The sequence below is a fragment of the Pipra filicauda genome, unplaced genomic scaffold, assembly GCF_003945595.2.
Source record: "Pipra filicauda isolate LSUMZ 115617 unplaced genomic scaffold, ASM394559v2 scaffold167_size3244652_pilon, whole genome shotgun sequence".
NCBI lineage: Eukaryota > Metazoa > Chordata > Aves > Passeriformes > Pipridae > Pipra > Pipra filicauda.
Genome location: NW_024104184.1, coordinates 1,367,899 through 1,383,228, shown reverse-complemented (window position 1 = coordinate 1,383,228; position 15,330 = coordinate 1,367,899). Strand labels below are relative to the sequence as shown.

General features: G+C 44.9%; 1 protein-coding gene across 1 annotated transcript in view; it reads right to left on the bottom strand.

Annotated features, from left to right (window-relative positions):
• LAMB1 (laminin subunit beta 1) overlaps positions 1-15,330 on the bottom strand; it is a 43,176-nt gene that overhangs the window by 3,329 nt on the left and 24,517 nt on the right. Inside the window, exons 24-30 of the mRNA XM_027731971.2 lie at positions 7,245-7,614; positions 5,383-5,567; positions 3,917-4,158; positions 2,245-2,448; positions 1,722-1,866; positions 781-988; positions 467-608 (exon numbers count right to left, since the gene is read on the bottom strand). Coding sequence (XP_027587772.2) covers positions 467-608; positions 781-988; positions 1,722-1,866; positions 2,245-2,448; positions 3,917-4,158; positions 5,383-5,567; positions 7,245-7,614 — 1,496 coding nt within the window. The remainder of the gene's footprint in view (positions 1-466; positions 609-780; positions 989-1,721; positions 1,867-2,244; positions 2,449-3,916; positions 4,159-5,382; positions 5,568-7,244; positions 7,615-15,330) is intronic.

Sequence of the window (15,330 nt, the reverse complement as noted above, 5' to 3'; positions counted from 1 at the left end):
TTTGAAAATACTTTATCTGACAAGATTACAGCACTTGCCACTTCAATCCAGCATTCGTTTATTTTAGTCTGACGCTGCAGTGGTGGATGACACTTTGCACAGCTACACCAATACATGACCGGTGTGGCTTGCCTTAACTTTAGAAGGTTACAATCCTGCTCGTTTTACTTGGATGGTGCAGGATATGGGGTGAGAAAAGCCTTTTGATTTTTGGTTCAGTTTGGTTTGGGTTTTTTTGTGGTTGGTTGTTGTTGTCTGACTGGGGTTTTTGTGAGCAAATAGTCCCCTAGCATTTGTCATACTCACTCAAAAGTTGATGTGAAGGCAGGAATGGTTTAGATCCATTTTAAGTGCAGTTTTTGCTTTGCAGTACCCGAGAGCCTTCCCTAGGCAGGCTTACATCAGTTTCCAAGTATCAGGCTTGGTGCTGTTTCTATAGCATAAGAAATAGTCATAAAAAACTCACTGAGGTCAGCAGGTCTTGAGTTCCTTTAATATCTTCATCAGCTTGTTTGATGGCTTTTTCAGCTGCATTTTGAGCTTTTTCAGCTTCTTCCAGTGCTGCTTTCACCATGTCTGCAGTGACTTTAACATCTGTTGCACCTTTGCTGTGGAGCAAGAAAGACTCTGTTAATGCTAAAACTGCTTTTACTTTGGAACTGGAAAAAACCCACCTACTGCAAAGGAACATTTTTGCCCCTTAGTGAAGGAATGAAAATCTACATCAGGGAAAGTTAAACTGCACTTTCTCATACAATGAGATGAAACAGGGCTGCGTACCTTGCTTTTTTAGCTTCCTCCAGCAGCATTTCTGCTCTGGCAATGTCTCCAGCGCTTTGCTGCAGAATGACCTCAACATCAGAGAGGCTTTCCACACGCTCGCGAATATCTTCTGTCAGGGCTTGCAGCTGCTGGGGAGTGCTTGGCATCTCCATGTTCAGCACTTCATTAGCCACTGCCTCGATGCTATCCAGGTCAGCACTGTCTTCTAGTAAATGGACACAAATAACAAAGATGTGAGTAAAAGCTTCCCTCTGTCAAGTCTCAGTACTCAAGTTCTTGTCCAGCTGCTCCCTAAAGAAGGAAAATCACAGGAAAACTTCTTCCCACAGACTTATGGAAAATCAAGGTGTTAAAACTGCTTCCTTAGGGTGGAAATTCCCTCTTGGGAGAGGTCCAGCAGGTGTGGAGGCCCTGCTGGCATAGCTCTCTTGGAAGCCATTTGAAGATCTTGGTGATTAGCTGGGGGGGACCTGAGCCCCAGGAAACAAAGCCAACAGCTGCACGTAAATGTATTTGTGCTAACGCATACTCAGCCCTGTGCAAACAGGGAAGGAATGGGTTTGCCATGCTGCTGCTTGCTGGCAAACAAGGCTTTCATTTAACCTTTACGTGCTTTCTTACAGAGAGATAAATTCACAGTTTCTGACTTTCTTCCCCTTTAATACTACTTTGTCTTTCTAGCCAGAACTTATGAACATACTTGGCTAAGTACAGCACTACAACAGCCTCAGCTGAAATGCACAAAAGAACATGTCACAGTTTGCTCTCACTTTCCTATTGTCTTCGTTTTCTCGAGTTTCCAGATTTCATCATAGACACTAAGTCTGGGGGGGGGCGGGGAACAATAACACAACTATTGCATTAACCCTTGGAGGATGATATAGATCTAAAAACAGTTTTCACAAAGCCAGAATCAAAATAAAATGTAAGGGTTTTACGCATTAGGAAGTCTCTAATCTGCTTAATAAGATTTCTCAGATCTTCATTGCTTCTGTCCACTTGTTCTTTTGTAGCATTGGTTTTGAGCAAAACTGCTTGTGCATTTTGTTTTGCTTCATCAGCTCTCTGTTTCGCCTCAGAAACCTAAAGAGAGGAAAATGGAAGGCTTGATTGCATATCTTGTCATGCTTTAAGGCCTGTTTTAAAACAATTCTGTTGGAGTTAGAGGTAATAGTAATGAGGAATGCTTTTTCTCATAAAACTCACAGAACACTTAGAAGCTGGCCCTGATCCATACCCCCAGTGCTAGTTTAAACAACTCAGGCTGATGTTTAGTTATCCATGAAGCTTCACTTTAGCAAGCTCCCTTGCTGAGGATTTTTACAAGCATGTTGAGGTTACGCAACTCAAAGTATTCCGAAGTAAGCCAGCACATACTTTGTCAATTAGCCTCTCAATCTGTGTTACAAGCGAAAGGGTTTTTTTCTTTTTTAATATCTAACAATGGCTTTGGCACATTACCATTCTAGAGAGTTGCTCAACTTCTGCTAATGCACTGAGGATGTCTCTGTCAAAATCCATAGCTTTCTGCCAGGCGTTGTGAGCTACGGTCACCAGCCCCTCGCAGCCGGGGCCTCCACACTTCTTCTTCCCTTCCTCCGTCCGACAGTTCAAGCCGCCGCACTCGGACTCGGCACAGGAGGCTCCCGGAGCAGTGCCACACGTCTGCAGGGACACATTAGACAAGGGAAGCAGTCACAGCCTGATTTCCATTGCTGAACTGTGGGGGGGGCTGGAGTAGGACACTGCTGTACCAGAAAATTTCAGAGGGTTTTTTTTTTTAAAAAGCAAATCTATTTCCATCAGCACCTTTGTACTGAGAATTATCCACTACTTGGTCAGTGTTTGGCAATGACATAACAGAGGAGGCAATATGAGAAAACTCCCCATTCTTGTGAGGTTCTTTTCACTTTTCAAGCCCCCACTCCCTTTTTGCCAAATGATAGTCACTGAGGTTTTGCAGCCAAAAAATCTCCCTGGGATAACCTGGGGGCTGTGCCAAGTTAACTGCAGCTGTCTCCTGTGAAGTGTAAATGAGTCCCTCTTACCTGTTTGGCATGCAACCCAGCAGTAGCTAGAAAGCAGAAAGATTTTTTTTGTGTGTGTGGCTCTGTGTGTCTCATGATTACACCTCGAAGCAACTTGGTGTTTACTGTCTTGATAAACATCTACCCAAGATTTTCAGACCTCAAGAACAGTCAGGCAGGAATGTAGGGGAAGGAAAGCTAAACAAAAAGATCTCTCTTTCTTGCCTCCAGAGAAAAACAGAGGGCTGGGGGAGTGGGAGGGATGGCTCCTTGTTAAGGAAGGGACAATTCAGTGTGTGAAGAACTCACCCTCTAACACAGGCCTGGCCTTCCCCGGGGATTTAATGAGTGGTCCCCTGCAGCCTGCCTTCCCCGGGGACTGTTTAGGGATTGTTCTCTGAATGCAGCTGGACAACTTCAAAGTGAAACTGAGGGAACACCCAGCCTCTCCCAAGAAAAAGCCACCCTTGATGGTATTTACAGATGAGTAGGCAGCTTCAACAGAGAAAATGCCCTTTTGACTCCAGCTCCCTGTTAAGTTCTGCTTTGTCTCAGGCAGGAGGGAGATGAGCCTGTGGTGATGATGAGGTGGGCAGCCTGTCAGTGCAAGCAGAAATGCTGCCTGGCTGGGCACCGTACAGGCCCAGCATGTTCCCTACAGAACTGCAGAAAGGAAGAGGAAAGCCTAGAGAAAGCAAGCACTGAACTCAGGATGGGTTTAAGAGCTCATCAGATGGCTCTCAGCCCAGCAGATTTGCTATGCTTTTCTACATGTGGGAGCTCTGTCCACGGCAAAGGGCACTGGGTTAAGGCAGGAGTGATAAAAAGGCCGGTGCTTTTTTGAGCTGGGAAGGGTAGGGGGGAGACCAACAAGAAAGGCTGGTGCTTGAAAGCCAGTAGGTCTCAGAGCCTGCTGATTACATGGCCCAGTTCTAGCCCACAGAATACCCCACCAACCAAGCAATGCGCATTTTTCATCAACAAGCTGCATATCTCACGCTGTCACGCCCTACAGTTCCTCCCTGCCTGTTGCGTCTTCACAAACCCAGCTTTATTTTTGCTGCAGGTTTTATCCCAGTGATTCTCAGCTGTGTTCAGCTGTGTACCTTCTCAGCCACCTCGGAGAGATCCAGACTCTGCAGCTTGCCTGCGAGTTCATCTAGAAGGCGCGATTGCTCCTCTTGTTTAGCCTTGAACTGGGCCTCCTTCTCATTGATTAAGTCTTCCACTTCCTGCCGCGTTTGTGCTGACAGCTCCACGGCGCTATCGGGATCAACAGTGGAGGCATTGACCCTCTCCTCTGCCTCCAGGGACATCTGGAAATACTTGGTGATACTATCCAAGGCTCCTGTAGAAATCAGATGGAGCTGATGAGAAATCTGCTAGTAACCCAAAGTAATGTGTATTATAGATGTTAGCAGATGACACATCAGGGTTACGATATCTCACATCACATTAAATGAAACGCTGACCTTTGCAGCCGTGTTCAGTGCCATTGCTAGGTTGACAGAATTCAACCTGTTGTAGAAAAAAAAGCTTGCTTTTTTGATGGTGGACAGTGTGTCAAGTTGGACTTGGAAGTTAAGCCTTTCTCTGACTCTAGTGACTGAATTCAGCTTGCCTTAAGGTCAAAAGGAGATCCAGGAGATCATTTTAGGTTTTTTAGAGGAACAGTCTGTTTTCTAAGGATTCACTTATCCTATTAATTCTTATTGTGTGCTCTGGGATGTCTGGCTTATGGAGCCACTGCCTGGAAACTGGTCAGAGCTTTCTCAAGAAACAACTGCTTGATGAGAGGTGCTGACTTACAGAACTGTTAGTTTGGCACAACTCCTGGAGAGGCCTTGAGCGGGTGTGAGGGACCCTGTGGGGATAGCCATACTCTGCACCTTGGGGCAGCTTTCCTTTGCAGAATGCCACAAGTCAGGGACTCCCCTGTTCTATATCCCACTTGCCTCACTCTGCAATATCCCATGTTCACTGGAAACAATTTCAGACTTCCTACAAACTAGGAAATTTAAAAGAAAAATTAACAAATGATTTCTTTGAAGTCAGCTTTCCAAATTTCCAAATAATTTGGTGACATTCCTCTTTCTCCAACAAATTTTGATTCTTGGCACATTTCAGTGTGTTAATAGGCATGCAAGGTTTGGGTGGCTCAGAAGAACTGGGCCCTTTACAGTGTACTCTTAGTCACAAAGACCCATTTTTTTCAAACAGAAACAGCCATTTAACAGACCAGGGAGAGCAAGGGTGATGTCCAGGCGTATTTTGGAATCTGTGGTGCACTTTATGCCATTGTGTCTCATCTAAAATTTGTCAAGCAACATACTTTAAGGTAATTCTGTGCCCCAAGAATAAGTCAGCTTTGCAATGTGCAGATGGGAGAGAGACAGGGTGAGGGGACAAAAATTCCTGCTGTATCAGCAACTCTGCTAATGCACAGAAAGAAGCTGTCCTCCTAGGAACTGTGTTTTACTACAAGTTAGAAGATTAACCTAGTATTTAAAACCATGCACTAATTAAGTCTTTAGCCACCCCAGTGCTTTCTGCCCCTCCCTGTGACACTCACCCCGAACATCAGAGATCTTGATGAACTCTAGCTGTTCTGCAAGTTCTTTCACGACGTGGTCGAGGCTTTTGGCATCTGTCTCCAGCGCGCTCAGGTCAGTGTCTGTGCTGTTGCTCTTTGCTGCTAACGCTGACAGGTTTTCTTCTATGTCAGCTATCTTAACTGTAACATCTGCTGTAAGCTTTCTGTAAAACAAGCACAGGACTCAACAGTGGGGGAAGGAAGGGTTGTAAGCCTTGATGCTTCACTGAAGGGTGGTGGCTAGAGCTGTACCTCGCTTCTGCCACGGTAGGAGTGTACTCCCTCACTGGAGCTCTAAGTGATTTGTAACAACATGCCTACCTAGAATACTGTTTTGTTTCCTTTATCACACAAAACTACTTTTTAATCTGCAGCACATTTATAAACTCAAAGCACCAAATTGCTCAGAAAACAGCTGCTTTGTGTAAGATTAACTGGAGGCAGATTCCAGAGGACTGGTGTAATGATCTTGTATCATGGCAACTGCATAGGTCAGAGTTGACTACTATGATCCATACATAATTTGCTTCCCATCCCACACAGCTACAAATGCAGTTTTGATTACTACGAGCTCATGGGACAGATTTGAACTTCAGGAAGCAGGCGAGGGCCAGGGGAGAGCCTGAGTCTTAACACAATGGATTCTTTTAACTTGTCTGTAAAGATCCCGCCCTCAGCATTCAGCGTGGCCTCAGTGAGCCACAGAGCAGGCTTTAGCTAGTGGGATAACCCTAAAAGGAAAAGCAAGTGAATGTTACATGTCAAGGCTGCTGCAGAACAGAAGTGGGCATAGGAAACTATTCCCATCCATGGTGATCACACCAAACCCAGCATTCTGAAAGAATCAGGCAGTATTTAAGCTCTAAGACAAATTTACAGCTCTCAAAAGCCCAACAGCCTGCTGTTTTCCAGGACTCCTCCTAAGCCCAGTATTCTTCTATACAATCAGAGAGGAGCAAGAACAGATGCACATATATGTGTTTTAAGGAAAAGCAGCTCCTCAGCTGCTCTGACCTACCTCAGTATACACAGAGTCCAAAAGCAGCAGCGACCCCCAGTTCTCCAGCTGGAGAGAGGGAGCTGTAGGGCACAAGCTATTCCTGATTGAGACATTTGTACTTTAATCCTCAGCCCTTTGCTTTGTGCAGTCCCCTTTATAATGCATAAACAAGTTGGAACAGTTGTAGACAGGGCTAGAAAGCATCTCTAATCCTACTTAATGTTAGACTGACCCATTTCTAAAAGCACAGACAACTATCTTTTGTATGCTTAGCCCTAAAACAAAATACAAGGCTCCTAACCCTGAGAAAAATGGAAACAATCCTTATTATAAAGCTGATACTTCCCCCCCCCAACATGCTCAGAATTCAGAAAGGAGTTTCCAACTCATCAGCAACACATGGAAATCCAGGAATTTAATCTCTCCCTCTCTTCATTCTCTCACATAATAGCAGTGTTTGTCCTTTGCCCCAGGGCAGCACAAGGCAAGCATGAGTGGCTCCCTGGTAATTAGCTGCCTGGAGAGCAGTGGGAGCAGGACAACCCCTGCCCAGCACGTGGCAGCTGCACGGCTCCTGCCAGCCCCAGCCACATTTCTGGGTTTCTGCTGTGGAATGGAAGCTCACTGTGGGATGGATGCTCACTGCCAGTGCTCAGCACGGCCAGGAGCTCCACCAGCGCCAGGACACGCTGGCACAGCGTACCTCGCCCAGCCAAAGGAGTGGAGCCAGAGTGTCCTCAGACCAGCATGGGGACATCAGTCACTCAAGTAAATTCCATCTCACTGGAACTCCCACTCCTTCTCACGCTAGACTTATCCATGTAACTGCAACTGTACTCACTCTGCTTCCTCGAAGAGATTTCCAATGTTCTTCAGGGGCTCGGCTGCTGGATTTTGAGTGACGATGGTTTTAATTTCACTGAGCTTCTCCTCCAGCGTGGTGAGTGTCTGCTGGTATGGGCCGGTGACTCCGGTGATTTTGAGGGTATTAGCCCTGTCCAGGAACTGCTGGGTCTTATTAGCCAGCTCGCTGATGATCACATCCCAGAGGGCGAAGCACTGGTGGCAGGGCACGCAGTTGGGGAAGAAGCCCGAGTAGCCCCGGGAGCACTTGTCGCAGCGCGGCCCTTCTACTCCTTCATTGCAAATGCACTGCCCAGTGGCACGGTCACACTGCGGTGTCTGGATGCCATGAGGGTTGCAATCACATGCTGGAAGGAGAAAAAGGCACATGTGGAGACTACGGAGAGGGAAATGACAGTGACATTGGCAGGGTGGGGGAAAAAAAACCAGTTATAAATAAAGTGGTGAAATGAGTGCAGAAGTGGTCAGTGCCTGGATTATAAAAAGCTAATTATGGATGTATCACTTGGGTACAGGGGAAGCAGGTTTGAGTGTGAAAGGGGAAAGAGACAGGGAAAGAACTCTAGAAAGAGACCAGGATTTGGACATCTCAGAAACAGGAACAATAATGGAGCAAGGATGGACACCACTTCTTTCAGTGTTTGGATGTCAACTGGATAGCAACTAAAGACAAAGATCCCACTTTCACTCCTACAATGAAGAGTGAGTAGAGCAAGACTCTCCACACAGGAAAAGAAACAGGCAGACACACATCAGAGAGTCTGTGCACGAAACATGAGCAAAATGGGAAAAGGGAACTAGGAACAACTATTTACTGTCCCCCCCAGCACAGGAGTAAGGGTAACTGAGGAACCCAGCAGATAAAAACCCAATCACCTTCCCCTGCACCTCCCACAAACAGCACACTAAAAGGAGATAGTTGATTACACAGCACTTAGTTAAGTGGTGGAGCTTCCTTCCACTAGACAGTGGGGGTGCTAAAAGCTGAGGTGGCTTCAAATAAGAAAAGGGAAAATCTATGGAATAACAGCCCTTGAGAGATCTTCTATGCAGAGGTACAGGGACTGGCTCAGGACATGCTCCTGCCACCGACGGTGGGAAAACATTCACAATACACATCAAAGAATCTGGCCCTGGGCTGACATTTTGGGTACACAGAAAATGAGAAAAAATCTGGCAGTGAAAAGTATAATAGAACAAAGAATGTGGTCATGGGCAGCCCTGTTAGCCCTGAGGTGCTAATGACCAAGAGCCTACACACTGTTTGTTACCCTCAAATGGGAATGAGGATGATTAACACTGTAATTTTTTGTTGGGTTTTTTTTTTGTTGGTTTTTTTTTTTTTTTAATTATTGCACACTTAGAGCATCAGCTTGGGAGTTAATATTCATACCTTCCTGAAATTCGCTTCTTTGGTACTAACTCACCATGGAGAGAAGTTACTTAATTAACTTACTGAGGCACTGTCATTTCTAAAAGCACAGACATGCTTTGTACACAATAATGCTATCAGGAGAAGCGTTTCCATGCAGCGGGGCTGCCACTTGACCTCTCCTCCTTAATTACACAGGAGGCAGCGGCAGCAGAGGGCACCACCAACACGCAAAGCTTTTAATAAAGAGATGGTAGCAAACAACAGAAAGAGAGGCTTTGAAAACATGCACGTTTTCTAACTATCATCACGGCAGAATACACCCGAAGCGGGTCAAGAGCACATTCCTTAAACAGGAAAAGGACTGTGATACTTCACTTACATATCCATTTACTAGGCATCCTTGAAGGAGGTTAAACGGCTCAAAAAGGCCCATAAATCGATTCACACACCCCAAGCACATGCCCCCTTGAAAAAGGGGCAAAACACAAAGCTGTTTTCAAGATTGTACATTGTTGGCTTCAATGCCAGAACACAGTGGTGGTCTTCAGTTCAAAAATCACACAAAGAGCCTCAGCAGAACAAATCGCTCTTCAACAAAACGACTTTCTTGTACAATGTGAATGTGATAGGCAAGAGACAAAAATAACTTCTGCTGCTTGGACAATTGAGCAAAACGGTCCTTTGTTCTTTGAATTATACCCTGACACAAGAGATTGTTTTTACTTTACATCGAAAGTGCTTAAGTAGTCAACTCACCACGGAATATGTTCCCTGCAGGCAAACTGTTGAGTTCCTGTTTGAAGGTCAGTTAACCCTTCTGTCAACTAATAAGGCCCTGAGTATAATGATGAATTGTCCAAATTCCTCTGTATAGAAAGAGGCTAAATGGCATGTGGTTTTTCTCAAAGATCCTGAGGTCCGATCAAGTTACAGGAATACTTGCTTCTGGCAAATCAAATCACTATATTTACTTGTGGATTTAAAAAGCTTAAAGTGAAAAAGAAACACCAAAACCAACCCCATGTTAGTAATTCTACTCCTGAATACCTGCATGTTCACAAAAAGCAGATGACATGGCTTTAGTAGCATTTACATGGTAATGTAGATTCCAAAATCTCTGGAGCCACAAAGTGCTGGGAAAGGAAGAAAAGAATTTAGGTACTGACTTGTTTGCAAAGTGAAAACCCAAACTCTGCAGCTGCCTGTTGGGAGATGATAAAGAGCAAAAAAGTAATTTATTCTAAATGCAATGCAACAGTTGGAAGAATCATCACATTTCCAGTCCTACAAAACTCCCAAACTGAGCTTCGCAGGACCCATGAGAAAATTGTACAAGGCAGCTAGAAACATTACTGTGGGTTATTTATCTTTTTAGGATTGTCTATCAAGTCCAGAAGCAGGCAATGCTGGCTCTGAATTACCTCAGAGTGTGAATCCAACATACATAAAACATCTTTCAAAAGTTCTGCTTTCACACTTGCTCTTTCTTTTCTTCATGATCTTCCCAAGTCATTAACCATGTACAGTACCACACCAGCTTTCAAACCTTAACCTTCTCTAACACCTCTAGTGCACGAGTCCTGTACCTTGTGCCCTGGACACCATCATCGGGCTATTTTACACCCCAGCAAAGATCATATAGTCCAATGCCATTGAAAAGAGCATCTTCCTTAACACCACAGTAGGGCTCAAACCCTCCACTGACTTTAGCTGTGGCCAGCTCTCAAGAGAAGGAAAGCAAGCCCAGGCCAAGACCATATAGAGCCTTCTAGGTAGTGAGGAGCACCTTGAACCCTGCTGGGCCACCAGGCAAATAGCTCAGTGCATAGGTTTCACCTCTGCCTCGGGCAATGTCTGCCTGCCAAGAACTCATTGGCTTAAGTCTCTGTGAGACTGCAGAGACTTTGTCCTGAAGTGACAAAAAAGCAACTTTGCCTGAAAGGGACAAAGGCACAGTGACAGTGGCAGGTTCCACATGAAAGGAAAGGAGAGCCTCCAAGCTGGACAGGATTGGCAAGTAATTCATGGAAGAATAACTGAGTTACAAATCCATCATTCATAATGGGGGGTGCACATCCCCCAAAAGGATTCCTGTGACATTTGATTATCGCTGCCAAGGAATTGGCATGTGAATACTGGAGACGCCCTGATTCCTATCATCTGCTAGAAAAAGAGTGAACACCATGTCAGAATAAACTGGGCATGATGTGCTCAATCAGTACCAGAGTACCCATCATCACTTCTAGCCTCGTGGAGTTCTTTCTCCTCCAACACCTCCTTTGTTAATGTCCAGCTACTCCTGTGACCACCACATGAGCCAACTCCTATGCAGTTCAATGCTAAGAATCCTCTCTGTTATGGCAGTACCCAAACAGGTTAACTCAAACACAGTCTTTAAAGTACTGTTTGGCTCAGGAGATTTTGGTTCAAGCCAGCATGCTCATAAGTCTGATGTAACACCTAAGTCGCTACACCACATCTAATGTTAGCATATGCCTGGTTAATCTATCTTTTTCAAGAAGAACAAGAAACACACAGGCACATCTAGGGATGCAGAAGTGTTTCCAATATTACTCAGTAGCTACTGATGGCTTTATACTCAACATAGTATATGTGGAATAGGGAAAGACAAAGTCCTGTAAGTTCCTTTTAAATGTTTTGTCTATGCCCATGTGACTAGAAATGGGGAAAAGTAGTTCATTTTCCACTGCAAAACCACATAGATGTTGAGTTTCCTACAAGATACTTAGATGTCTTGACCATTTTGAGTTGGAAATGCCTTCAAGACATTGATTACTCTCCTTTCATGCAGAGGGGTGGACTGAGGCCAAGGTGAAGGGCCGCAAGTTAATACAGACAGGGCTGCTTGCTTTGAAGATCACTGTTAGACAGGGTTCAAATCTGTCCCTGAGTAAGCAGAGCAGGACACTGCAGTACCTCCCATGGAAAACACAGTGGAGGCAAAGAAGGCTTTTGAAATAGTTGGCCAAAAATTTAAGGATTTTCAAAGGAGTATTTACTAAATTAAACAATAGGTTTCTGTTTTGAAATGTCATTTTGGAACTGGACGTATTGTTTTCTTTAATTGAGTGCTTACATCAGAGATTCTTCTGTGGCATATTCCAATTTAAGTGAAATAACAATTTTGACACAAAATTTTTTAGCCAATTTCTCCAGTCAGGACCTGCTGATTAGCAGATTAAAAGACTGTAGTCGTGTCTGTTCACAAATGCACGTGCACATACACACATGCACAAACTGAGTACCCATGTGTAATTTTTATATCACCTTGATCAATGCATTTCTCCTCCTCCTTTCCCCTGATCCTACAGACAGAAGTAACACTCATACATGTATATCGAATGAAATACTGTAGAAACCTAAAGGGAGAAATCCAAAAGAAGCAAATGACTAGTTCAAGAGGTTTGCTTTAAGCTCACAAGGATCTATGAATTGCTTAATCTTTCACCTACTCTGACAGCTTTAGTACCTTTCCCTCTGATTTTAAATATTTGGAACTCACTTCCATTTAAACTAGTGTAATTTATTATGTGGCATATTTGCACATCACTTAATTTAAACTAATGTGTATCAGGCAGTTAATACTACAGTGGAGATGATATAATGGATACTGAATGGGCTGCATGAAGACCAGTCTCAGTGTTCAGTTCCTTGCTTGTTCCTAGCATCCTGCAGTAAGTGTTCTGTTCTGTCTAGGATGATGTAGAAATCATTTTTGTAGAAATACTTTCTTTACTGCTTGAGACTGAGGAGAACAAGCATCAAATGTTTAACTCCTCCACAGAAAAAACACAAAGGTTTTGTTCAAACATGATTTCCTGGCATCATCTCCCAGTCATAGTGAGGCACTATGATAAGAAAACCATTCAGCAATTTGTAAGGTTGAAAGTTTTGCAAAGCTAGCAAATTTCTTTTGAATTATCAGCTATTGATTCAAATTATCCTCTAAGCATAATGCTAACTCCTCAGCGTTACGATTTTCAGTAGGAATGTCAAGATAAGATACCAGGCCAGAACCACTGGAGTTGTGCTGCATGTTAACATGCTAGAAGACCTTACCAAAAGGGCAATTTTCTGGAAACAATATAGATTACAATATTTTATGACCACAGATCAACTGAAATTATGAAACTCAAAGTGGAAATTGTATTTTCTTAAATGTAGAATTTGTATAACTTTTTTAGACCCTTATCACAGAAGGAAAAGAAACATCTGCTAGTCTTCAGTCAACACCATAAACACCTCCTATAAAAGCAGCCTATGTGAATAGTTTAAGAGCCAGGTGTTAAATTAAGACTACAAAGCTAATTCTTAAATGGCAATGTCTGCAGTGTGTATTTGATTAAAAAAAGGTTTTTTTTTTATTTTAGTTCAATTCAATTCTGTGCTTTTACAATAGGGCTTGATACTCATGTCCAACACAGAAAAACATTAACACAGGTATGCTTCTTGTGAAGGGACAATAGCAACACCACCTAACTTCCAATCTCACTAACTGCACTCTGCTTTGTTTTTCAACTTAAAACAGTAATGATAGTACAATTGTCATCTCATTTATATTACATGAAACAAACTCATGACATCTACTGTGCAAAGGCATTGTTTAAGCTGCATCTGCAGCCACACCATATCTCAGAGGCTTCCTGGGAGCCTGGAGCCTCCTGCTAGAAATGTGCTTTGTGGGCTGAAGTCAGCATGGATCTCAGCATGCAGAGTCCTGCACTTCAGTTGCAGGCTTTGGAAAAGCTCCAGCAGAATGCCTGGGAGACTCAAGTTTGACAAACTCTGTAATCCTATTATTTACTACCTTAGCAAGGACTCTAGGCACACGCACGCGTTCATGCGCAGGCTCATGCAGAGCTGCTCGCAGCTGGAGCAACGGCCAGAAGAGTCCTGCAGAGGGGCTGGCAGTGCCCCCCCAAGCAGGCCACGTCACAGTACAGCTCCTGCTCACTGTCATCCTCACAGGGACCCGCACAAGGCTGAGACACACACCCTGCCTGGGCTTTTCCCCATCCTCTGTGCCTCTGCTGTGCCAAATTTAGTGAGAAAATACTGTGCTTTTTCGAATTACAAGGAGTAAGCGGTCTCTGAAGACCCAGTCCTACAGGCTCTCTGTGGGTGTATAATCCCCAGTGGACATCTGTGGGTGCTGAGACCGCACCCAGTACCAAGGGTTTGAGATGCTGCCCAAACACAGGCACCCATCTCAGCTTGCCCCAGCAGTCTGGTCCCAGTGTGATCTCTGCAGACATGCAAAAGGGAGTCAGCAGGAAGCACAGACTGCAAATAAAGCACATTGATCAGGTGCAGAAACCTGCCTCCCCAGCTTCTGCTTCATCAGCTCTGATCTTACCGAGGTTTCTAGAATACAAGTCACAGCAGCAGCTGTCAATAGTCACTGCCATTGCTGGGGGTGGCAAGGAAGTGTGCCCTAGAGCCTTGTTTCTAGCAGAGCATGCTAGGACCCACATTCATAACTCGCTGCTGCTGCAAGTGTCTGTAAATCCCTGGCCTGTCCTAGATGGGCAATTTTGTACATCTCCACATAGCTGTGTCCAGAGATTATTTGCAGGCACTTGGGTTTTTTTAGTATTGTCAAGGGTGTCACAGCAACGTGAGCAATACAGTCGCCATTCCTCATCAAGAGCTTGTGCCTCTCGGTGCCAACAGCCTGAAGTCCTCTCGTGAACAGATCACACATCACTGTCCCTGGAGCGACTGATTCTCCCTGTAATTTCCAACCTTGAGCAGAAGCCACTTGCCCTAGACAGTGGAGGATCCCACCCTGGAGTCGTTGGGATTGATGTCCACACCTCTGCATCAGCTCAATGCCCGCAGTGAAAGCTGACTGTCCACACTCACAGGGTTCAGAGCTCTTGCTGTTCCCCATCCAGATTGGTTTCTATTTTCTTCCTGAATGCAGCACAAAATGTGGCCATATTGGCTGACTGGGCCAACATGAGCATGCCACTAAGGGCAGGTGGCAAACGCCATGGCCAGGAGTCCACATGTTCCCCTGCAACTGGAGCCAGCATCTTTGAGACAAAGCCTCATCTCAGTTCCAGTTTCACCTTGGCCACAGGCCAGATTTCAGCTATTTTCCAGGGACACTGCTCTGCAACTCCTTAAACAGCACAGTTTTCCAGTTTGCCTGCAAACCACTTACCACTGAGATCTGTTACCTGCCCACGCGGCAGCTGCACGTCTGCCAGCTTGAACATCACCACTCACTCTCCAGGGCTAAATGAGGGCTGAGATGTTGATTGTCTCTGTGCCAAGAAAGGATAGGAGACCGACAGGAGGCACTGACCCCACCACGCCGGGGAGACTCTGCAGCACCACACGGCTGGATGCGTTCCATGAGCGAGCGCACGCTTGGAGCCTGTCCAGAGCATCACGCTGCAGGCTGCCATGGCTCAGCCCTGGGCACCCGCTTTCCCCATCTGTCACAGAGACCTCTGTTGGATCTAATCATGAAGGAAAATCTGCATTTCCACCTGAGTGAGTCTCCTGTATCACCTGGGGTCAGAAAGTACAATGGGCTAGAAGGAGAATGTAGCTCTTGCGTGGTAAAAACAGGCTCTGAAGAATATATTCTCTCTTTACTTCAGAAACATTAAAAAGCAGGTTTTTACATGTTTGAAAGGCAGCAGAAACTCCATGA